At 43.8% G+C, this 26,270-nt stretch overlaps 1 protein-coding gene across 1 annotated transcript in view; it reads right to left on the reverse strand.

Moving 5' to 3' along the window:
- Positions 1 to 26,270, reverse strand: part of IL16 (interleukin 16) — a 482,340-nt gene that overhangs the window by 43,386 nt on the left and 412,684 nt on the right. Inside the window, exon 16 of the mRNA XM_085644300.1 lies at positions 11,114 to 11,215. Coding sequence (XP_085500426.1) covers positions 11,114 to 11,215 — 102 coding nt within the window. The remainder of the gene's footprint in view (positions 1 to 11,113; positions 11,216 to 26,270) is intronic.

Genomic DNA, 26,270 nt, shown 5'->3' on the forward strand with positions numbered 1-26,270 from the left:
GTGCAGAGTGTGCAGGAGTCGCGGTTCCTGGCTGGCAACAGGGGTTTGTTGCTTGCTTTGAGCAGAACCACTGCTTGTGGGAGTCCCAGTCTTTTAGATGAGCAAGGCAGTCAGGTCCTCTGGGGTTTTTGAGGTTGCTGACCACTGGAGATGCCGGGTTTTAGCAGGAGCAGGTTCGAGGGTCGATAGGCCTGTAGGGCTGGGGCCAAGTCAGTTGGTGTCGTCCTCTTGTTAGCAGCTGCACGGCAGGTCTTCTTTCTTCTTGTTCTTCTTTCTTGTTTCGGATTCGGGATCTGAGGAAGGAAGGTTCAGGGCGCCCCTAAATACTAAATTTAGGGGTGTTACAGGTAGGTGAAGGTCAGGGATCAATGGATCCCTTCCCTGGGGTGGGTACACCCCCTAGCCTGCCACTCTCCAGTGGTAGGGGGGCAGGAGCCTAGTCCTGATTGGGTAGGGCTTCCCATCCTCAAGATGGCGAGAGTCCGGAGTTGAGCTTCACCTCGCCTCCCCCACCCGAGGGGTGGGGTTGGCAGAGGCTAGCACTCCCCCTTTCCTCACTTAGGTTTTCCCGCCGATCTTCCCGCCAGAGTGGGGGTCAGAACCGGTAGGGGCCAGTTGCTGAGTACAGCAAGTGGCCTGGAGAAGCTCACAAAGGCGGCATCCCTTTGAAACTTCACCTGCCCACCCTGGGGGAGGAGACCTAGCACCTCGCCCAGGACGTGCATTGTTGCAGACCCACAAGAGCGGATGGCTCTCTACCCAGGGGTCCAGCAACATGTCTGCTGGGTGGCAGCCTAGGCAGCCTCTCAGTCAGGACGCTGGTTGTTGGTTAGGTTCAGGGGGCATCTCTAAGATGCCCTCTGTCGTGCATTTTACATTAAATCCCACACTGGCATCAGTGTGGATTTAATGTGCTGAGAAGTTTGATATCAAACTTCTCAGTCTTCAGTGCAGCCATCATGGTGCTGTGGAGTTCGTGATGACGATCTCCCAGCACCATATACTCTTAATGGCAGCACTGCACTTACAGTGCCCAGGAATGGACCTGGGTACTGTAGGGGCACAGGGCTCATGCACCTGTACCCACACCACTGGCATAGGGCACCCAGCTAGAGGGGTGACTGAGGTATGCCAGGGCAGTGTGTTTTGTGGGCATGGCACACAGGGATGTGTGCCATGTCGACTCTCTGTTTTGTTCTGCACCAAGACACTCAGCCTGCAAAGACAGTGTGTGTGTGTCAGGGTACAGGGCCTCTAAGGGTGGCACAATAAGTGCTGCAGCCCATATGGGCCTTCTCTGATCACAGGGCCCTGGTTACCTAGGGTACCATTTACCAGGGGCTGACATGTGGCCAGAGATGCCAATTGGGTTTAGGATTCATGCAGTTTTAGGGAAGGAACACAGGCCCTGGGCACCTGATTGGCAGGAGCCCAGGGCACACTCAGTCAAAGTACATCAGCAATTCAGCAAAAAGTGGGGGCATTCCATGCAAGAAAGATGGCACTTTCTCACAAGGACCAAATAGAGGAACGACTCTCAACTACAAGTTCCTCTATATGGTCAGGAAAATCATTGTCAGAAATATAGACTTACTCAAATATTGAGTCTTAAATATTGTTTACAAAAATATCTTTTATTGGGTGTAGATATTCTAACTCCAATGGGGCAATATGTTTGTAAATGTCTTCCAGGACAAGGTATTTTTGTAAAATGTTATTCAGACTACAATGTTCAGATGCCATACCTTCCTAAGCTATATCCCTATTTGCCAACATCAATATAATACAGTCTATGGTCAGTTGACATTTAGGCAAATCAGTCTTGTCATTTATTCTCAAGATAGCCAAGCTTTGAATTCACTAAGGACCAGACGTATGACCCTTTTTTGCAGCCGCAAACAGGAGAACGTCCAGTTTGCAGCCGCAAAAAAGGGTAATAGCATGTACAAATGCTATTTTACGAGTCCCTGACTCACAAAATAGCATCCCTTCCTAATAGCAAGTCAACAAAGTTTCATTTTTCTTTTTTAAATGCATCCCGTTTTCCTTTAAGGAAAACGGGATGCAGTTAAAAAAAAAAGCTGCTTTATTAAAAAGCAGTCCCAGACTGGGTGGTCTGCTGAGCTCAGCAGGCCATCATTCCTGGGAGGGCTGTCATTCCCAATGGGCTCGCAAATTGCGAGAGGCTCATTAATATTAATTTGCGACCCCATTGGGACACTGTTGTACATCGAAAATTGTGCCTCGCTAATTGCGACTCGCAAAAGAGTCGCAATTCGCCATGCGCATTATTCTTGGTCGTACATCTGGCCCTAAGTTCCAGAAAGATTCAATTCATACATAGCTCTAGATGGTATGAAAGGAGGTACTCTTGTCTTTGTGAGACCATATTTGAATCCATATAACCATTAATAAATAATATGGATCTATGAAACTACATCTTGTGTACAATTTTAAATTATTCTGGTCTCAAACTAGATTGAAGTTCACTGTTTCATATGGTACATAAGAGCTTCACCTCCAATCACTTTCCTCAATGGAACAATATCTTACATTCTTCTATTCCTCAAGCGCTTGAAAGTGGCTGTCAAAGTACAATGAACTGCACTATTGGCCAATTACACCATTATGACTCTAGATCTAATGGGAAATGATCTGGAGTATCAATCACTCTTTTTGACAGCAAAGCATGGCATATAGGAATCCCAAATATAGATAACATTTTGAGAGTGCTAAATTGAATTGAAGTCAAATTTGGAGAAAGACTTCAATGTTTTACTTCACAACTATCACTCACTTTCAAAATACCAATCAATGACTTGCATCCTACCAGGCCTATCACTTCACGGAGCACGACTACATATGTTATTACAATACAATAGCAGGCCAAAGTGTGATCTCCCTTGTAATTCAACGTTTCCTCCTCATTGCTTTCAAAGGAATCACATAAGCCCTGGCAACTGTACTAGTCATATGTGGTAATATCTCAATACATCTGCCCACCGTATACGAAATGTAGATAGGTTTTACCGAACTTTTCAGGTTGAGCCTACAGTTACGGCAATTATTAACAACTACCTAATGTGATATCAATAATAGGTTTCTGGGTGGCACGAGATAATGCCACCCTATACACCAATCAGCAACTTTTAATTAAAGATATCCTTACTAAATTAGGTCCTCAATCAGGATTATGCAAAATTGCATCAAACTAGGAACTTATAATTATGGAATCCAGTATGGGCTGGTGTCCATAACATGTCAGAAATGTGGTAAAAGGTCATCCTGAAATGGCCATCCTGCAGAGTAGAGAAATGAGGAGTGACTCCACACACAAGCTAAAAGGTTCAACAGGCAGGTTTACTCCTGTTGCCTCATCTATCAACTGTTCAAGAGTCTCCTCTAACTGTCATAATTGAACTGAATAACCACACAGTGCAGAATGATGACCTGAGTGACAGACTAAGGATTCCACGAAGACAGGTGATGGAAAAGGCAGAAAGAGGATCTCAGCTAAGAATCAATATGTCACAGGGAGATTATCCCAGATGGCTACTCTACCTAACATCTAGCAGCATGGTAGGATTGCATTCAAAGAATCAATGTTTATTCCTAAATTTCATACCTCGGTACTTAAAGCCAAGCATATTCAACTTTAGCCAGTATTGCACAAAGAAAACAGGCAACAGGAATATGTAGGATTTGTTAATACTAATCTAGAACGCTGACCAAAAGTCTGAAAGCCAGTATATAACCATGAATAAAAAAATGTTGTCAACATACAAGGACATCTGTTCCTTGGTGTTATCCTGCCAAAGGGAATCCTGTAACAAGGGGGGGATCCTGATCCAACATGCAAGAGGCTGTAATGCCAGAGTGAAATGCATCGGAATTAGGGGCCCATCTTGCCTTTTGCTTCTTCCCAGAGTTGAATTTTCTTGCCTTTTGCTTCTTCCCAGAGTTTAATTTTCTAATTGTGTCCTGTTTCCCCTAGCCACTGCTCTCAACCTTTGGAATTAGGATATAAATTGACGGATTACTTTTCATTTTTTTAGCTTTTTGACATTACTTACATCTCTTGCTCAAAGATAAGGTTTCAGAAAATAGGTTTTGCTTCAAGTTTCGCTAAATATTTCTGATATTCATGGGTTTTTCATTTACCTTCACAATGCCAAGTGCCCTTAATCAGGATATTTCCCTTGTGTGTCAGCAAATTTCCCTTGCATAACGTCACAAAGCAAAGCCATAGAAGCTATAGACATCAGTTCAAAGGTACGCCTGTTCAATAAACATTATTGACACTAAAGATCTCACTTTTATTAAATAGCAGGTATAGTTTGGCCTTTGCTCGTTATAAGACAGCTCTCAAGTTTGTAATTTGAGTGCTATTGGCTTCACTTGCCATTGGGAAATTCATTTTCAAAAGTTCGCAAGAAGGTCTCTGATATTTTTTGAGTTTGCTAGACTGTCAAAATCATGCTTAAGCCATGAGGTAGTAGCTATACCAGCCATTTCCTTCAATTCTTCTAATATTTGACAATACAACATGGCCAGCTCTATGTGAATTAACCTGTTAGCAGATATCTTGGCCACCACTAATACCCATTTATGAAATCTATTTCATTTTGTAGCAATGATTTCCTCAAATCATATTCTCTGAAATATTGCACATAAAGTGCCTCTGGAACTGACTTTGCATTGAAAGAATGGGTAACTACGAGCGGCCATATTATTTTTAAATTAATAATAGGGTACATATGGTCTGGTGTTGAGAAATATACACTTTAGTAAAATTACTTGTTCGGTTAATTTAGCATTAAACAAAATAATGCTTATAAAATCATATATCCTTCATAATTCAAGCCTGCACATCTTTAGTTCTATACATGCTTTACAAAGTCATTCTGTTCTAGGACAATCATTTTATATTGGCCATATTAAGGTGAAAACAATGAGAGTCCTAACACTCCTTATAAGTTTGTCAACAGCGTTTTCAGTTCTAGCCTTTCTCCGCCATTTTGGGTGGTAAGCATTATATATACATTTGTTACCATACTCTAATCTTATTTAGTTTACATAGAAACATTGCACATGTGGGTTCTATAAACTAACGACAGTCAAACCCTCTAAAAATGTCATTTACACTAAGTTCCCCAATCCATGGGCTACCTGCAAAGACCTATGTAATGGTATATTCAATGAACAGTAACACAGATGTTTAAAGATACATAACAACACCCAAATCCCACTTGGCAACGATCCAGGTAATCACTCAAACATCAAGAAATGAGTAAGACAAAGCTGCTTCTACCTGGGTGGATACTAATCTGATATCTCGTTGTTGGGGCATTGATCAGACCATATTATAATCCTGTTTAACATTCTATGAGCATGTGCCCTCACAGACCACCCCACTAAAAGTCAAGAACCTGGAGATGATGTTTAGTACATTCCTCAAATATGTGCCACAAACCATATTCAGTATAATTTGCCAGTTGTGCATTAAGGGCTTTTCCTGTGCTTTTGAGGGGAAAGGGAGGAGCATGGACATCATTTAGGGGGCACAGGTATGACCCCTGGCGTGCACCTTATGACCTCTGGCACTTCCTTTGTGACCCATGGAATCAGAGATAGCAAAATTAGTGCCAACAACACAGGGGCTCCACACTTCTAATGGGCTCCACCTTTCTAATGTTTCGCCTCTTTTTCGTTATACTGATTGTGAATAATGTATTCAATTATTCACCATTAGTGTAATTAAACAACGAGCACACCTAACTTGAAAGGGACCTTTGGTGGCACCTGTGCTAGTAAACTTTGTTTTAAATGTAGGTTGTTTGTGTGCTTGTGAGTGTGTTTATGTGCAAGATGGTGCACTTATGTATGAGCCTGTGTGTCTGTATGTGTAAGCAGGTAAGAGTCAGTGACAGGTAGCGAATTAGATTGTGTGATATTGTGGCCCAGGTGTACTATTTTGTTTATTCAAGGCAACGCTGCACCAAAGATAAAATCTGCCAGTCTACTAAAATATGGTGCATTTTTTTCTCTTGCTGTGTGCTGGTGCACTTTTGGCAGGCATGCCCCAACGCGCACACCCTTGCACCATCGTGCAAGTGTGTGCGCTCTCTGAAGCATAGGTTTTGTACTGGAAGGAGTCCCTTCCAGTATAGAAACTTTGTTTTAATGCTTTACCCACTTTGAATGTGTGCTGTACAATGCATCACACATGCGAAGTTGGAAATGAAAAGAATGTCTACTTGTTATGCCTGGCTAGAGGAGGCATAACATTTTGGTGCAAATTCCTATCAACCAATATTTTAGATAGGGATTTGCATCAAACCCATGGGTGTTTGCATGCACCACCATGGAATGCCCCCTAGAAGCATAGTAACGCAGAGCTGCGCATAGTGCAACTTTGAGTGGCTTTGGGATACTATTCAAGGCAAATCCTGATTTGCATTGGATAATAAAGAACACCCTTACACTTTGTACTGGTTTTTTTTTGGCAGAAGTGATGCAAACCTTGCACAAAGCATTGGTAAACCTCGGCCTGCGTATGAGTGAGAAGAAGTGAGATTAAAAGTGAATGCAAGTGAGTGATTGAGAATGAATAAGAATGAGTGTAAGGCAGTGTAAGAGAGTGAGTGAGAAAGAATGATTGAGAGTGAATGTGAGTGAGAAAATGAGTGTTAGTGAGAATGCAATGTGATTACTGCAAGTTTGTCAGAGGCCGTAGCATACTTGTCTCATATGTGGCATTATTATCTCATAGAGATATCCAGGGCAAAACTTGCAGCAGTTCTTAGCATTACAGCCACCTGTGACACAAATTGGCACTGGCACACTGGGGTTTGTTCTAGGTATAAAGTGCACCACTGGTAAAATACTGATACTGGTATACTAGAGGTAATTCATGGCATATACGGCACCCATTGAAAAATTCTGCCATACTTTAAATTATAGACATGTGAACACCACTAGCAGGTTACTGGTACTAGCAGAATGGAGGTAATTCTTGGCATAGAGTTGGCAAACCTGGCATTTCGGAGGGTGGCAACCATGACACAGGGGTCACCTTTGGTGTATGGACAGCATCAATTAAAAAATTCTGTCACTGACATTTTATGTCATTGTTAGGTCTCGCCTCCTAGCGTTGCAGCGTGCATGCGCTGCACGCTTTGCGAGGCAGGCAGTATACACTATAGCGTGGAAGCTTGGTGGAAGCTCCGCCCACTCTCCGCCCATCTTTTTGATTGGTTTAGGTCCTAAATGCTGCCTTCCCATTGGTTTTAGCCTTTAGTCCCTCCTCCTGACGTTCATGTCGTCATTTGTATACTTCCAAGGCCACTGGCCACATTACTTTCAAACCTATTTTGTTCCCGTGGCTCCCCCCTCCTGTCCTGCAGTCTGTGACTTCTCGGCCCACCACCACCCCCCGCACTCCCGTTCATGCCTTTTTGCCCGCCTGCATTTCTGTTTCAAATGCAATAGGACTCGCATAAATGCTTGTTTTTAAAGTAGTGCGCAGTCATTTATATTTGACATGCGCGCAATGCCTTATATCACAACCACCGCCCCTTCCCCTTCCTCCCGCACAGCCCTGCTCTGCTAACTCAGTGCCTTAAAGCGCAACGTGTTATTTTGTTTATAAAAAGACTTTGCAGAATACTTTCGTGGTCTTTGAACTCTTGCATAACTACCTAAAAACTGTATTTGTGATTGAATCGACTGTGCGGATGAAGTCCCGGGCAGTCCTAAGTACTGGCGTGCGAGTCCTGGCTCCACCCGTCTGGAACCAGAATCAGGTGAAATGAATTCTTTATTCTCATGGTACTTTTAGTAAAAAAAAAATATATATATATATATATATATACACGAAGGAGATAGTGAATGTAAATTGATCTAATATTTTAAACATTTTCCCCGGCATTGCAGTTGCTTATCAGGGTTGAACCGAGAGCCCTGTTTCGGGAGGCTAAAATCAAATGTCCTTACTGAATCGGTCGAGTTGCGACCTGCCATCGTAAATTAAAGCGGAGGCACCCGCGCTGCAGCAAAATGAAAACTGAAAAATCGCCATCCTCGTTATAAAACTGTGCGTCATTTTTTGGGTTATTTAATAAGTGTTAAATCGATGCAAATATCGGCTTACATAAATTACGATTAATCTTATAAATGCATACATTTGGACGCAACGAATTTCTGAATTATTGCTCTCAGAAGTCAGTTTGTCACTTGATGCGCAGTTTGGTTATAGTGTGTGGCCAAGAGCCTGGTTAGTCATGTGTGCAGCTTCCACTTCACCTTCAGCTTGAGGCAGACAAGTTTGCTGCGCAAACGTATAGGGGGTCTCACCCTGTAGCCCTCCTTCTGCCATCCCACGCCACATGGGGCGTGAAGTCACAAGTAATCACCCCAACACACGGTAGCCTGTTGAGCTGTTGTGCCATGGTCTGGGGTGTGTATGTACATATATAGGCATACGCACACAAGTGCAAAGGTGTCACCCGGGCACTGGACAGACTGGAGTAGGGGTTGTGCAGGCTCCTGAGACACTTAGCCTTTATCCCCAGTGTGCCTTGTACAGGGGACTCACTGATGAACCCAAGCATGTCCATCTCCACATAGGGATTGCCCACACAAATGCTCACGCACAGTAATACCCAAAACTCATCCCCAATATGATTAGTCTATACATCTGGGTGTGCTCTTGGGGGGAGATGAAGGGTGGGGGGTTATATCCACTATGCACATGATAGTGCCCCTGTGTGGTTGGCCTATAGCCCTTGGTGTGCTTTGGAGGGGGTTGGTAGGTACATCCACTATTTACACAACAGTCCCTCAATGTGGTTAGCCTATAGCCCTGGGTGTGCTTTGGAAGGGGCGGGGTAGCTACATCCACTATAAACATGATAGTGCTGCAGTGTGGTTAGCCTATAGTCCTGGGCGTGCTTTGGAGAGGGTGGTGTAGGTAAATGCACCATAAAACGGATAGTGTCTCAGTGTGGTTAACCCATAGCCCTGGGTGTTCACTGTAGGTGGTTGGGTAGGTACACCCACTATACACACAATAGTGTCACAGTCTGGTTAGACTGTAACTCTGGGTGTGCTTTGAGGGGTTGGGTTAGGTACATCCACTATACACACGATAGTGCCGAAGAGTGGTTAGCCTATAGCCCTGGGTGTGATTTGGAGGTGGTGGGTAGGTACATCCACTTTTTTCACGATAGTGCCTCAGTGTGGTTAACCTGTAGCCCTGGGTGTGCTCTGGGGGGATGGGGTGGGTACATCCACAGTACACACGATAGTACCTCAGTGTGCTTTAACCTGTGGTCCTGTGTATGCTATGGCCAAGGGGAAAATACACTGGTACTTATAATGTGTTACACGGTATGTCCAGCCTGTAGCCCTGAAATTGCTTGGGGTTGAGGAAGTTGGGGAGGGGTGGCACACTGGCGCACATGAAGCCTATGTATATCGCATTGGGACTTGGGTTGCTTTGTTCAGGAAAGGGCACTCAAGCAAGGGAATGTTCTTGAAAGCGATTAGCTCTTGGCCATAGTATGACAGACATGGTACGTACGAAGTGAACTGATACATGTTTAACTTATAGCTAGCTCTTTGGATCAAGGCCCGCGCACAGACACAGGGTAGTGCTGGGTTGGAAGCACTTCATACCCAGACGAGGCCCTACAGCACATTAGCACACTGGGAGCTGCCACAACACAGGGTAGAGCTGGGTAGGAAGCACTTCATATCCCAACAAGGCCCTGTAGCATATTAGCACACCGGAAGCTTCTACACCACAGGGTAGTGCTGCTTGGAAGAGTTTTGCACAGTGCTCTGGCCTTAGAAGGCCCAGATTTTATATTAAAAACAGAGCTTTAGAGTATAATATTTCCCGCTGATAGGCAATATTTCTCTCCATATGTTCCCATTCCTGGTGTGTTCCACAGCTTGGTGATTACTTTCCCTCCATGTTTAAGGACAGTAGCTGTTTCAGCACCCAGGCTAATGTGCTGAATAGCTAAATACATATAAGGTCCCAAAACCAAGACCGATTGCATTGCAAATGCTTGTTTATATAAGGGACACCCATGGAATATGGGGCTACACAAATGCAAAATATTGGCCTTGGCACAATGGAAGTAATATTTAACATAGGGGGCAGCCATACCACACTTTGAAGAAAATAAGGTCACCTCCTGCGGGACAACAGTCATTAAGGTCAAAGGGTATGTGATGTAATTTCTGCTACCCCTGGCATTTTGATGAATCGACACCCATGCAGAGGAGAGAGATGGGACAATAATTACTGAGTATAGACGGATTCATTGAGGGTTTCTTGAGAAAAAGGAACATTTAGGCTTGTTGCCAAAAATCGGGAATGATGGCAGTGGAAAGTGAGGGATCACAAAGGATCATCACTGCTGAATAAATGGAGTCCTGAGCAAGCGAAAGATGTGTGGTGTGCAGAGAGCTAAATATGATTCTGAGTGGATATAAAAGGCAGGCTGGGCATCATTTACAAAGCCATAGCAACTAGCACCTGCTTACCTTGCAGACAAGCTCATCGTGTCTAGTGGTTCAGTGCACATCCGCAGCCAGACTGCAGACTAAGATGTGTAAAACAAACAAGGCAGAATGCTTTTTCCATCTGTGTACCTACAATACGGAACAACATCCCTGTATCCATCATGACTGCACCAACGCTGTTCCAATTTAGGAAAGAGTTGAAGGCACACCTCTTTAAAGGACACTACTTCACAATTCATTAACAATCCACACATCGACTATCTCTCCTATCACTCATTGACTGTATGCTTGTCTTTGACCATGTACAGCACTCCACTGCCTTTAGGCTAAGTTTGAGTGATAGAATTACCACATACGTACATACATACTGGTAGCTAAATTTCTGTAAATCAGGAATGTTATTTCGATTCCACGGTTATCTTCTAATTGTGGCAATAACCAAACATCTTGTAAGATACAAATGAAACAGGATTACAAAATATATTTCATTTTAGCCTTGTGGCAAAACTGTTTCCGGGTCTGCATGTAATGAAGCCCACATCTATATTATATTTTCAATCAATTATCTGGTACTTACTGTAATAGACTTGTTCTCCAGATCCACTCCTCCTGCCAGGCTGAATCCCAGGCCAGCACCTTCCTCTTTATGTAGAATTACCACGTGAATGTCGTCGAATTGCTGCATTCAAGAACAGAAGTTGTAAATTCCTTGATCTTCCAAGACAAAACCTAACACATATTTTCAGGGCGTTGCCATCGAAACCAGAAATGACTGAAGAAAATTTATATTTGAGCAGATCATTGAGTGCTTTGTTCAGCTGGACTGGGCCACACAGAGAAAGTTATCCGTTCCTTCTTACACAGCACCTGCAACACCTCTGATTACCATATCTTCAATAACAGTGCCACTCTAATGTGGATTGAGGCAAAAATAAAAAATTGTTTCCAAATAATAAGAAAAAGTGTTGCCCGAAACTGCACTTAAGATTTTTCCCGTACACATTTAGCCAGGAAAAATCTAGCATCGGGCAAGGCTCAGGGGAGTGAGGGTGCGGCACACATAAGTTACAGCCCGCCAGGACGGTGTTGTGTGTAACATGGTATGTCCAGTTATGAGAAAATCCAAACATGGCAAACGCTGACACATCAAAAGAGGACAGGTTGATGTTTGACATAGGCAACAATAGGGGTGTGCAGTTTCATTTTTGTTTTATTAATCCACCATACGTTTTGGCAGGAGGAGCACTTCTTTATTAGTTTCCCAGCTGATGACGGATGTCCCATTAATGTTAAACACAAAAGCCTGGAACAACTATTAAAGTCAGAAAGACTAATGGTAATAATGTGGAAAGTGTCTAGACTAATGGCCATTCAGAAAATGACATTCCCCATTTGTAACGTTGAAGAGACGTCCCGTCATGAGCACAAAGAAAGCTATATATATATGTACTGTAGCACATAAACAGGTAAGCGATTTCAGCCAAACAGAGAGAGAATAAAAGAGAGCTGCATTGGAGAGACAGTAAGTTCAGGTGCCTAATGTCTGTGGACTGATGCTGGGCTGCATCAGTTGCCTTTGGTGATAAAATATAATATGCACTGTTTTAAATCGCTTTCTGAGCATGTATTTGACAAGAATAACTTTCTGAATTATGTTGCTCAACGACACTAATGTATGTTGCGATTTTCAGTATTACAGGACGGTGAATGCAAAAGCAGAAGAGCTAATAAAACATAATACAGATCGTGCTTTAGGAAGCAGTCGCTGTATGGGACAACTATTCAGGAAAAACACAAACTCTCCCTCCCAAAGCTCGAGGTTAGCTCCTCTCAGTATGTAAGTCACAGTATCAATTTATGAAAAAAGTGTCTTACCATCATGAAGTATACAAGTCAAGTGCCTGCTGACGAGACCCTAAACACCTTCCATAGCTGCCAAGGATTCAGATTGCTTATGTGTGACATTTTCATAATTTCAATTTAAATATGAGTGACATTTCAATGACTATGAGTGACACTTCCGCGTAAGCAAAATCAAGTAATGAAGACGACTGAAGCATATAAATATAGGAAATTGCACCCATTTGAGCAAGAAGGAACTCTAAGAAGATCTGAAAACTGCTGCAAATGACCTGTGGCTTTGCTGTTACTCAATATTTGTGACTGCTGTAATTTCTATTTTTATGCTCTTTGTCTATTATATATGGCCCAACGCCATTGTGTGGTATCATTTATATGCCTTATATCTTTATTTGTGAAACACTCTATTATCTTTCAGCCCCTCTCACAAATTGTTCATTTGTTTTCTAGTGCTGCTCATACCAATGTAGGGTGCCAGAGCAGTTTACATCAGACAAACATTACACCAACACAATGACTCTTTCGTGGGTATTCCAATCTAGCAAAATGTTATTTGTAACACATCTCCCCTGACAATAGTTGTTAGGTAGTTAATTATGAAACTGTAGTGATTTGCAGTATTCACAAGCATCTTCCCTAGTGTACTGCAAGAAATAGAGCACATATTTGAAAATAGCAACTGGGGGCCCAAGCCAGCAGGATATTTGAAACTGAAAATATCCCGCAGTGTCACCTTAGTACTAACACAGGCAGGCACGCACAGGTTTTAACCCACCGAGCTATCTCACCCATACTATTTTTTTGTCTAAATCTAGATGCTTATATGGCGTGAGGGTTAAGGCTGATTGAAGAGATTTGTGTGTTGTGTCATCATGGTTACGCGCTTGTAATGTACAAAGGTCAATTCAAATGATATCATCAGTATCCTACTGACCATTATTAAAACTTCAAAAAGCCTTTCTATTGGAAATTTTGAACGTGACAAAGACAAAAGGGCGCCAGATATCACACACTGACTGAGAAAGAGTTCAAACATGTGCCACCTCACAATGATCTCGCTGCCTGACCGCGCACTGCCATTTATTGTGTAAATCACAGAGGCTGGTGGCATTTACTTGGGCAGTGGTTGCAGAGTCCGGAGGAGTGTGGCGGTGGCGCTCCAAGAATTGCTTGATGCGCAGTCTCTCAAGGCAGTGGCTGCAGGCTCAATTAGACCGCTACTGCACATTGTGGTAATTCGGGTTTGCCGGCCGCCTCATTTAACAGTCAGCCTCCAGGCTGGCAGGCCAGTGAGTCCCTGGGCGGGCGGGGCCGTCTAGTAACACGCAGGCTATGTCCTGGCGGCCACTGCCCCCCGGTCACTCACTTGATTTCTCTCCGGTCTGGCATGATTAAATTGAGGGGGGTTTAAGGAAAAAGGCTGGTGATAGCACCCAGCGGGGCCGGTGCGAGTGGCATGCAGCAGGCGTGATGCTGCATGCACCATATTTGAATACATTTGCGGAGCCGTGCAGCAGGTTGGTTGCCGGGCCCCCATAACGGTTAACCCACTCTACTCAACCAATTCTGGCCTTGCACTTTCAGCCTTCTATAATTGAAGGCATCGACTACGGGCGGCAGAGGTGCAAGCAAGGCTGGTTCAGGCCGTGAGTTACAGCGGGCCGCGGCAATTTGAGTTTGCCACCCGGGTCCGGCCTGCCTCTAGTGATAGTCATGCTGCCAGTGGCGGCCGAACACAAGAGGCGAGCGCGCCGCGTGGTAATGGAGCGCGTGACTCATCACTCGTCACTGCTGCGCTTCTTTTCAGCAACGGCTGGCCAAACATTATGCCCAGGGCTGTCATTGATAGCGCTTTCGCGCGCTACAAGATTGACGGCTCTGGGATGGGACCCAAAAGCAACCACAAACGGGGTACGTAGCGCATGCTGCACTGAAGGCAGGATTTGCAAGAAGGTGTGCTTGCTCTTTACACGGGGGCCGCGTGGCACTGGCGGTGGCCTTTATAATTTATTTGGGGACACTGACACTACTGCAGTGACTGACAGTAGTGTCAGTGAGTGTCCCCAAATAAATTATAAAGGCCACTGCCCCCAAAATAGTGCCGCCTGGGGCGGACCGCCCCCACTGCCCCCACCCCCCCGAACTACGTCTCTGGACGTGTAAATCACTGTCAGACTGGCACTATTGTTCACCAATGCTCAGCTGGGTCGAAAACACAATAACTTGACTTTTATGCCTTTGTTTACTTTAATTATTAGTCAGCGTTTGTTAGCACAGCCCTAGAAAACATTTTAAAAGTGCTTTCTGTAAATATTTACTCCTTGAAGTATGTACAGACCATACACAGAAACAAGTACATACATTGTTAAACAAATAGTTACAGGTTGTTTAGTTTGGAACACTCACTGCAGAGGGCCTTTACCAATGGTTACAGATGGGTACACCGCCATTGTCTTCAATGGAGCTCTCAATATTCCAGTGCTCTAATATAGCCTTAGAGCCTGACCTAGCGGGCTCTACCGGACATTAATGGTCCACTCCTGCATTTTCGGCTCGGGCCTTTAACAAGGAAGCGGGCCTTTAATGGGCAGTACAGCCCGCTAGGAGGGCTCTAAGGCTATTAGAACATTACGCCCCTAGAGGGCAGAATGTTCTAATTACTAAAAACAAAGGCCTCTTGGAGCCCGAGGGGGTTTAAATCCCCTCGGGCTCCAAGAGGCCTATGTTCACAGCAGCAGCTGTGAACAAAAACAACATTGGAATCTTGCTCTTCGGGCTTCTACCGGCACATAGAAGCATGGAGCAGTACATTGTATTCAATGGAGTGCTCCACATTCAGATGTTCTAATATAGGTTTATAGCCTGCCGTAGTGGGCTATACAGGCCATTAAAGACCCGCTCCAGTGTTCAGTGAGGGCCTTTAACAAGGGAAAGGGCCTTTAATGGCCAGTATAGCCTGCTATGAAGGGCTATAAGGCTATGAGAACATTCCGCCCCTAGAGGGTAGAATGTTCTAATTAGCAAAACAACTGCCTCACGATGCCTGAAGGAGTTGAAATCCACTCAGGCTCAGTGAGGCCTTTGTTTACAGCAACAGCTTTGAAAGGAAGGCATTGGAATGTTGATGCTCTAGGCTTCTACCAGCCATAAGAAGTCCGGAGCGCTCCATTTTCTCCAACGAAGTGCTCAAAATGCCAATGTTTCATTTAAGAACAACAGTATAATATTTTAACACACAAAAATAAGGTTTAATGTGAGCAAAGGATTCTATAACATACTTCGAATACAGCTCATTTAGCATTTGCCACGTACATGGTCATTTCCACCTTTCTAAGTTACATACTCATTTTACACAGAAAGCGTGATTACAATAAATTCAAAGCATAATTAGTAACATTATATCACACTCTATAAACTGAATTCCATTCAAATTAAACATAATGTTCACATTTGTTTGTTTTAGCATAACAAAAATTAGTTTCCAAAGTACCTAGTGCCAAACTTATCAATACTTTGAGCCGATGGAAAATGGCACAAAGTGTTAATTTTGGGATTTACTTCCAGTGGAAAACATGTTTTGCTTTGGAAAGTCACCCCAAAGTAATGCTGTGCGTTACTGTGCGCTACTTTGCATCGGGGGTGTACCGTGCTGCCCCACTCCTCTATATCCATACGATTGTTCAAGGCACACATTTTGTGATGCAGCACCTCAATATCTTTCATCACATAGCTCAGTGGGGAACTAACCTCTTAGGGATCAATACTAGATGCCAATTCTTCCCTCCTTTCTTCATCTGACATTTATAGAGGGGGCTCTACACCTGTATTGTGGCCAGACTTAAGGTTACCCTTAGTTCCAGGAGTAGGACAGCCGTTTATTTTCTCCACAGCCTCAAATCCTTTAGCCCGGCCACCAACTGTGAAGCCGCTTTCCCCCTTTGCCCTAAGGATTGCAAGATGAGCCTTGGATCCAACAGAAACACAAGATGCACTTCTCTTTGTTGCCATTGCAGTGCATCGTTCTTTAGTATGGCCTCCTACATTTCTTTTCATTTGGGCATGAAAATTGGCATTGGATTTATGTTTTGCCATGACTAAACATCCTTAGGCCATACACATTCTAAGCTGAAAAATGTCTCACTGAGATATCTCTCTAGGATGCTTAACCACTGGAGCAGAGCTCTGGAAGACGAAAAAACAAAGAAGCCCATTCCTGGGTACTCCACCCTCGACTACCGGCACCCAGCTCCCCAGGACACTGATGCTGTTTTCCCAAGGCCGACAGTCAAACCAGCTGTATCCAAAGAAACAGAAAGGCCAAATCTCCTCCCATCAGTTTGGCTTGGTGTCTCTTTACCACCACCGCCTGAAAATCTGGTAAAAACTTTATCCTGCTTCCCCTGAGCTCGCTTAAAGGCTAAGGCAAAACCAGCACCTCTGACCAGCTTGAGGTGCTAACGAACCCTCATGGGCCTTAATTTAGATCAGCCGCAAGCAAAGGTGCTGGTACTCTTCATGCAGCCTCGGCATTCAGCGTGGCCACTGCCGCCTTGTCTAATCTCAAGGGCGTGGCCTCCGGCTCACTGCACGTCAGACGACGGAGTAGTGGTGAACGTAGGGCCTCATTTTTTTTTTTTTTATATATCTTTATTTGTATTTTGTCAAACAAATATGTTACAATTAAAGAAGGAAGTGAGGGAAGGGAAGGGGGAAGGAGGGGGTGAAACAGGTAGGGGAGAGAGCTTGGGTAAGATATGGAACGGATAGCCATTACAAATACAATAAGAGGTACAGCAGGTATTGTCGGGAGCATTCGCAACCTGTGATAAACATCAAGGCTATACAGCAGGTAACTGGCCACGGATACCTGCTTGTTATGTTACGTATGTATCAGCTGTCGAAAGTATCATCCTTTAATGTCCAGACAGATTCAAGAAGATTATGAGGCGGGTACAAAAAATTGATCGTTGACAATCCTGGCTGAGATTCAGGCTGTTAAGTCATCCCAAGATTCACTTGCTCCAACCCAAGGCAGTAAGATGGCAAAAATGGAGAAGGTTTTTGAGACATTTGAGGGACAAATGAAAGAAATGTCAAAGAGGATCTAGGATCTTGAGGATACTCAAACTGAATTGCTGAGAACCAACTCCATACTTAAGCAAGCATTGGCATAGCCAATAGGTCTCGCCTTTGGGACCTTATAATTGTTTACCCATGCAACAGTTGATGTTGTTGCACCAAGGATATTGTGCTGCATGGCTAAACACTTATAAGGTCCCAAAGACGAGACCTATTGGCTATGCCAATGCTTGTTTTATTTGTAAATCCACTAAATGCAGAGTATTTTTTTTCATGTGTTAGACCGTCTTCTATAAATTGGACTTGGGAATTATTTGGGCTGCAGCTTTAAAACAGAATTGCTGGTGCAGTGCTTGACACAGTAGTATGAAAAGAATTTACAGCAGAGGAATGTCCGCCAAGTCACTGCGGTTTAAGATGCCAACAGTGAGCACGGCGAAGGCACAGCGTTAGTAGTGGTGATTAGCTAGTGCTGTGGTCAGTGGGTACAGAAATCGGTCACTGAGTGGTGGATTGCAACTGCTACAGTTTCACATCGGTGAACACGAGACACGCAAGGCAGTTATTAGAGGCAGTCACAGCCAGTGCATTCCATAAGTAGGCGTAATCAGAACAAAAGAGAAGCAGAATGTTGAAAAACATTTACTTTTGCACTTGGAGGGGTGGTAGTGGGGGCGGGCAAGCAGTGTTGTGGGACGGGTGAATGGCTGGGTGGGATGGCATGGGGCAAGTAAGTAACTCCCAGGTTCCCTTGAGGTATGTTGTGTAAAGAAATAAAAGTACATAGGAAACCAGCAAGGCATCCTAATATGTATTTGTAAAGACTTTTGCTCTGAAAGTCTGTCCGCTAAGGAAAAGCGAACGAAGGTGGGAGGAGGGGAATGCTTCCAGCTCCTTGAATGTGAATTACTTGATGCAGCTGCTGGGAGAAAAAATGGGGGATTGGAGCATGCCTAGTGCAGGCAGTCGCCTGCAAAGGAACTACGAGTGATGACCTTTCCCGCAACCAGAGTTGGATCTGCCTAGAAGCAGCGACGTACCACTACCTAACATTGAAAGGCGAGCAGCGCACAACAAAAGAAAGGCGCGCAGCCGTAATTTTTCAAGATGAAGCGCGAAGAGTCGCGCTGAGAATGCCCTTAAAGCGGAGCAATGCAGTGAAAGAAACAGGACATACAGCCGACAGTGCTGTTGGTTTGACAGTCCTTTGCTAACTGTCATGTTCTGTATGTGCACATTAGTGTGTAAGGGTTGTGTCTAACTTGTGCTGTCTGACGATACCCATTTAGATGAAGAAATTACACTCCTATCTCAAATTAGGGCCACAAACAAAATCTGTTCCCCAACTCCACATTAAAATAATGAACAAGCGTGAGGGAGAGTGGCACGGCACTGCGGCTGCGAAAGAACAGGCAAATGCACTCGTGCTTGTGCTGGCATCCACCTTGTGGGAGCGAGCAGCGGCGGCCCGGGAGCCATATGTTTTCAATTACCACGCACGCAGATGCTCGCTCCCGCAAGGTGGATGTCAGCACGAGTGTGCTTGAAAAGGAGCAAACCGATGGCTAAAGGCCCTCTTAGAGCAGCTCATGCGCGCAGCCTAGGCGAGACCTAAAAAGAACTTAGCTCGGTGAAACAACATCAGGAGGAATAATGAAAACCGGGAGAAATGGACAAATCTCAGGTTTGTGAGGATTCCAGATTGGGAAGAAGGAAATGCCGCTACGGTTTATGAATTAAGGATGACTTGATTCGTACTCAGATACTGCAAGGATTTACAGATTATCAATAACTCAGGCCCACCAGAGTGTTTTTGTGGAATAAGCAAACAGTGCACGTCCACATACAATGTTGGTGAATTTTGGAGATTACAGAAATTGGGAGTAGGTGCACAACAGTGCCATTAAGCAAAGAGGGATTAAAATCACGGATAGGTGCAGGTCTTTCCAGATATGTTGTTTGAGATCTCTAAAAGAGGAAGCAGTTCTAGCAGATGATTTCTGCACTTCACGCTGCAGTGGGCAAGCCAGGTTTCTGCGGCCAGCTAGATTGAAAGATTTGTCTAAAGACATTGAGATGGCACAATAGTATCTGTCTGAAATTGAAATTCAGTCTTCGAAACTGTTAATTATTGATTTTGGAGAATGATTTTCTGAATTTAATTGATGCTAATTCTGGCATCTTTCCCAGCCCGGGTACTCGCCAATGACTATGCCATACATGGAGCTTGTGTTTATTCTTCTGCGTGTAACTGCAAACTCAACATTCCAAACCTGCATTCATTTCACTATCCCTAACGCTTACGTCACAGTTCTAAGTAGTCCATAAGGAGTCACAAAGTTTCTGTCATTACAGACTCACACAACACTACATCTCCCCATCTGTTAAATAAAAAAATGAAATTGTTATATATGTATACAATTAGAGCTCTTCAATGAGTCTTTGTGCTTGAATCACACGTCCAGACTGTGTCTTCGGAAACTGGGGACAGGTAGTAGAAATGTCCATGACAAATGTTGGTGATGGAGAAACAACAGTAGTCAGGGCTTTCTCACTTGTTCTTTCAGATCCAGTCTCTATAATGACATCAGTGCCTAACGAGCGATGAACCACATATCGGAAATGCAAGGAGTCTTGAGTAATGGACTTCCCAGGACACTGGGCAGTCAACATGTGTCTTTTGCTGGTCACAATATGAAATGGTCCAGCATCAAAAGGAGAATCAGAAGTTCGCTTTCTATGCTGACGAACAAGAACGTGATCTCCTCTAGTGAAGCGACATCTTTTGCATGTCAACCCTTGTCTATATAGGTTTTCATTTTCTTCTTACGATCCAAGTCTTTCATGAGAGTTTTTTCCACAGTATTTGCTCTTCTGTTGGTCCATTGAGGTAACTTGGTCGTCATGGCCCACCCGAACATCAAGGTTGCAGGGCTTTCACCTGTGGTAGAGTGAGGGGTCAAGCTCGAAGAGTGGAAATTAAGATAACTTTAAGGTCGAGCTTTTCTAGTATGGCACATGAAAACCTGTCTTGAGAGTACTCACGAAATGTTCGACAATGCCACCAGCCTGTGGTCAAAGATGGGTGATTTTCTGATGCTTCACATTATAATGACTGAGAAAGTCTTTGAACTCTCGACTGTTGAAAGGTGGGCCATTGTCAGAATTTAAGAATGCAGGAACACCCCCAGTTAAGAAGATGCTGTCTAATCTCTCAATGACACGTCCTTGAGTGATAGATATGAGATGTTTAATCAATGGAAAACAGAATTATTTATCAACAATCATCATCAGGTGATGTCCGTTGTCAAGAGGACCAAAGAAGTCCACTGCAATACTTTTCCATGTATGCACTGGCAACTCTGACATGTTTAACAGGTATTGAGTGGTTTTTGATGACAGGCAGTTGCATAGATGACAGGCCTTTAATTCTCTTTCAACTTTCAACTATCTCGTCGAGATGTGGAAACCATATTGAGTCTCAGCTAGCTCGTTTGGTGGCAACAATTTCACAATGTCCTTCATGGGCCTCTTCAATTACCTGTCGAAGACTCTCAGGAATGACACTTCTTGAACCTCTTAGAACAATACCTTCCTGAGTAACGGACAGTTCATGTTTGACATTCTTAATCTTTTGATATTCACTGTCATTGGTAAGGTTGAGGGTGCTGGTACTGAAACTATTGTGTAATATTGTCTTTCAGTTTCAGCATGTCACCATTTTGACTTGTGGCAGTGACAAAGTGTTACAACAAAATGTCAGCTGGGGTGCTTGATTTCACTATGAAACTTGAGTAAGCTTCAGCCATCTTAGAATGGCATTGATAAGGCACTCGTAAGAAGTAGTCAGCAAGGTTCTGATTTTTCATTGGGCGATGCATGATGGTGTAGTTGTACTCTTGCAATCGCAGACCCCAACGTTCAATGCGAAGAGGCATTTTTGCTTTTGGATTTCCAAAGATAGTCAACAATGCTTGATGATCGGTCACACGTGTGAAGGGCATCCCAAACAAGAACATGTAGAAATGTTCACAAGCCCACACCTTTCTTTCTTTCTCAAGTACTTTCTCAGGTTGTGAATAAGCAAGTTCAGGCTGGGACAAACTGTGGCTTGCATACGCCACAATATGTCTTTGAGCATTTGGGTGTCTGCTCCCCTGGGAAAGGTTGGCACCCAACCCGACAGTGCTAGCGACAAAAACAACCTCAGTATGAAGCCGGGGATCAAAATATGCAATTTCAGTAGCATTCTAAATAGCTTGTTAGAGTTTCTGGAAGCTTTGCTGGCATTCATGTGACCAAAGAAAAGAAACATTCTTTTTCATCCAGTCTCTTAATGGCGCAATGACAGTGGCAAAGTGTTAGAAATGGGGGTTTCTAGTTGGCAGAGGTAGGTACCTTTGTCCAAATAGGGACCCTTGCTTCTAGTCAGGGTAAGTGGGATACACAATTTAGATAACCCCTGCTCACCTCCTGGGTAGCTTGGCACGAGTAGACAAACTTTTCCCAAGGGAATGTGTAAAGTAAACCACAAATGGAAACCACACCAGTTTAGAAAAACAAAGTATCTTTATCTAAACTCAACGATACCAAAATGACAAAAATCCAACATACATGTAATAAGAATATGACTTTAAAAAGGTTTCAAACAACTTGGTCAATATAAAACTATGAATGCGTGATTTCTCACAAAGTACCTGTAGATGCGTAAAAATTCATAGGGCCAAACAGGCACAGAGAGGGGAAGTGTCAAGAAACAAAGAGATGCGTCAGTTCCTGAGACTTTGGGGAGGCGATGCAACAGTTCTGCTGCATGCAGGAGAAATGATGTGTCAAATCCGGTTTGTAGGGGAAAGTGATGAGTCGAATCCAAGATGGTTCTGGTTGATGGGTGATGTGTCAGGAAAACTTGCCGCACAGGTACGATGCGTCGAAATCTGAGATGTGACGGTGATCGATGCGGTGGCGTCGAGCTACGCAGCGTCGCTTTCTTCAGCAAGATCCCTCGATGCGCCGGTTCTTGCAGCTGTGACAGGCGCTGCATTGGTTCGGCTGCGGAGGGAAAAACAGCCGCAAGAAGAGCAATGCATCGATTTCTTCAGTTCTTCTTTGCTTCCAACTCCCAACAGCAGGAAAAACCTTCAGATTCCAAGAACTGGGATAGGCACCTGCTGGAAAGTCGGAACTCTCAGCAGCAGAGTTCAGGGTAGCTGGTGGTGAAGTCTTTGTGTCCCTGGGACTTCAGAACAGGAGGCCAGCGCACCTCAGGCCCTTGGAGATCTTCTTCAAGCAGGTTCACAGCAAAGTTCCAGTCTTTGTCCTTTCCTTGGCAGAAACAGCAACTGCAGGCCAACCACACACAGTAAAGTGGCAGTACTCCTCCTCACAGCTCTTCAGCTCTTCCCCATGGCAAAGGTTCCCTTTGAGTCCAGAAGTTATCTAAAGTTCTGGGGTTTAAGATCTCCTACTTATGCCCCATTTTGTCTTTGTTCTCTTTGTGCAAGGGCCTCTGAGCCCAGTCCAGACCAGTTCTGTCATCACTGGTGCAGTATGACCACAGGGGGTGGAGACAGCATTGTGCAAGGTGAGACAGGCCTTATTAAGGTGCAAGGAAATCTCCTCCCACTATTCCCTTAAAGGAGCCAAGCCCCATTTAGCTCAACTCTGAGTCATCCAGGAAGGGCCAGGCACACCTCAACCCCCCAATGGCTGTCTACAGTAAATGCACAACCCCAGCCCCTGTCACTCCAAATTCAGACAGAATATCCACAAACAGACAGAGGCACACAGAATGGTTAAACAAGAAAATGCCTTCTTTCTAAAAGTGCCGATTTCAAACACACAATTTAACCACCATCTTTACCAAAAGATGTGTTATTAAATTCTGAGTTCAGGGAGCCTAAACTTTATTTCTCTATCTTGTCCCAATGGGAAGTTATACTTGTACGATATTACAAAGTACCCCCCATTCTTTCCAATGGGGCAGATAGCCTTTCAATAGTGAAAAACAAAATTGGCATTTATTTCACTATTAGGACATGTCATACCCTTTACATACACTGCACCCTGCCCGAGGGGGGGGGGGTGGTACCTTGGGCCTACCATAGGGGTGCCTTACATGTAAGAAAAGGGAAGGTTAGGGCCTGGCAAGTGAGCGCACTGGCCAGGTCGACATGGCAGTTTACAAACAGTGCACAAACACTGCAGTGGCAGGTCTGAGATACCTTTTCAAGGCTACTGATGTGGGTGGCACAATCAGTGCTGAAGGCCCACTAGTAGCTATTGATGTGTAGGCCTGGTACACTTAATGCACTTTACCAGGGGCTTACCAGTATCACATATGCCAACCATGGATAACCAATCCATAAACACAATATACCCAGAAAGCATATGCACTTTAGCACTGATTAGCAGTGGTAAAGTGCCTAGAGTCCTAAAGCCAACATCAACCGGTCAGGAAAAAATAGGAAGAAGCAAAAAGTTTGGGGATAACCCTGCAAAAAGGGCCCAGTCACACACAACGTCTCGTATGTATCTAGAGCAATAGTTAGCCACGCCAAGGCATTAACGTAACATGGAAACGTCTTGTGGGGAACTGGCAATTGACAGCGCTTGCACTTTAAATATGGCCAAAGAATTTTAACTTTGTTTTATGGAACTCACATTTCTTGGCATCCAGCGTTAAACCGGCATCAGCGAGCAACTGACACACTTCCGTGAGAGCTCTGTCATGCTCCTTCGACATAGCTCCGAAAACCAATGTCATCACTATAATTCTCAGGCTGTATGATACGTCGAATGACATCTTGGAATAGCTCTGCAGCTGATGACACCCCAAACTTAGTCTTGTGTAACGGAACAGACAAACATCTGTAGAAAAGGTTGTAATGTACCTGCATTTCTCCTCAAGGACCAATTGATGATATCCTTTATTCAGATCCAGGAGAGAGAATACCTTCACACCATTCAATTGTGTTATCATGTCGGCAATGTGCGGACCTGAAGGTTGTTCTCTTTGAATTGCCTTGTTCACTTAATGCATATACACGCAGATGCATACAGCTCCTTCATTGTCCTTTTTGGGTACTGCCACTATGAGAGAAACTCATGGAGTTGGACAAGTAAAACACTCAATGATATCGTGTTTGAATAAAGATTCAAGTTCTTTTTCAACAGCTTCAGGTAAGTGGTGGGCAATATGTCTGGGTCTTTGAGCAATATGATGGATGTCCTCATTAATGTGTAATTGGACTTTCATAGTCTTGAGTTTTCCCAACCCATGAAACAATGAAGGGAATTGAGGGTTGGCCAATCAACTACCATGTGGAGCTGTGGCAAGTATGCTGGGGGGACAAAAGTGTTTCATGCAGGAACTGGACAAACCAATTTAATCAAATAGACATTGTGGATGGCAAATAAGTAATGAGGTTTTTTAAGGCGGAGTGTGAGATTATGACTAATTTGACATCTGGTTTGAGTTGCAGGATTATTTCAGTGAATGTAAACAGGCTGAATAACCCATGTCAGTTATCCTTCGCCTCATAGAGCAGAAAACAATGTTTGTTTTACTGCAAGAGACACATATTAAAAAAACTCAAATATTATCAATATATTGGAGCCCTTTCCAAATTCTGGCTCACTCCTCCGCATCTGCTTCTCCTGGATGGGATGCAGTTCTCGCCAGTAGGAAGTTTGTGGGTAGGGAAGGGGAGAGGGTTTCCGATTAGTTTGGTAGATGGGCAGCAGTAGAAATTCAAATTATTACTCCACACTGTTCCCTGGTGTCACATTACGGCCCGACCTCCAAAGAGCTTAAGCCACTGTGTAATTAGTTACTTCAGCTGAGGTAATTTACTAAAGAAATTATAATAGGTGGGAATTTTAATGCTGTACAAAAGATAGATATCTATTAAAGAACTGGGGGGTGTCCAATACTCACTAGAGTTCTTGGGCAAGCAAAATGTCTGCAAAAAAGTGGATGAGCACAGGAGAAATTACTTAACAACATTTGTGAAACCAAACAAAACAAATATGCTTTGGATGCCAACTCAATTAATTGTAGTGAAACAAATTGAAAGAAAAACTAATAAAACCATAAATTTTCAAGCCCAATTGTTGCTGCTGCTTCAATTTCACTAACGTTTTTCTTCCAAAATCAAAAAGGACACACAACAAACAATTATCAACGTAACAAAATATATACAAATATAAATTTTCAACAAAAAACTAAATTAAGGGCAATTTGGCCTCTCCCGACCGCATCTCTCACAATAGAATTAACAAATACTCGGTGGTTCTAATATTCTTTTACAAAGGTTTGAAATCAATCAAAAAATAATCTCTGTAGACACACAGTATTTTCTTTATTTCTCCTGATGCAATTCCCCATCAGAAAATGGTTAATTCGCAAATTCTATCAGTGGATTTACTTCTCCAAGAAAGGGAATGGTCTGAGATTATTTTTCGGTGGATTTTAGTAGAACATATGGTAAGCAATTATACGAGGAGGTAGAATTGAGTGGGAGGCTTCTGGCCTGGCTGGATCTAGACAAGTAAAAGATCTATCTATAAACATCAGGATCCTTTTATGGGTACCTTGATGCTTGAACCTTCTCAAATCGAGGGGCCTTATTAAGGAGCAATTTGCTACCATTTACACCCCAGATCAACAGCCCTCCGATAAGGATACAGCTGGGTTTCTGGCCAGTATAGTCCTACAGAGGTTGACAAATGAAGCACCACCTAATCTTGCCCGTCCAATACCTTTATCTCGGATTGAGAGTGCGGTGAAAGCC

The sequence above is a fragment of the Triturus cristatus genome, chromosome 3_1 (assembly GCF_964204655.1).
Source record: "Triturus cristatus chromosome 3_1, aTriCri1.1, whole genome shotgun sequence".
NCBI classification, from domain to species: Eukaryota; Metazoa; Chordata; class Amphibia; order Caudata; family Salamandridae; genus Triturus; species Triturus cristatus.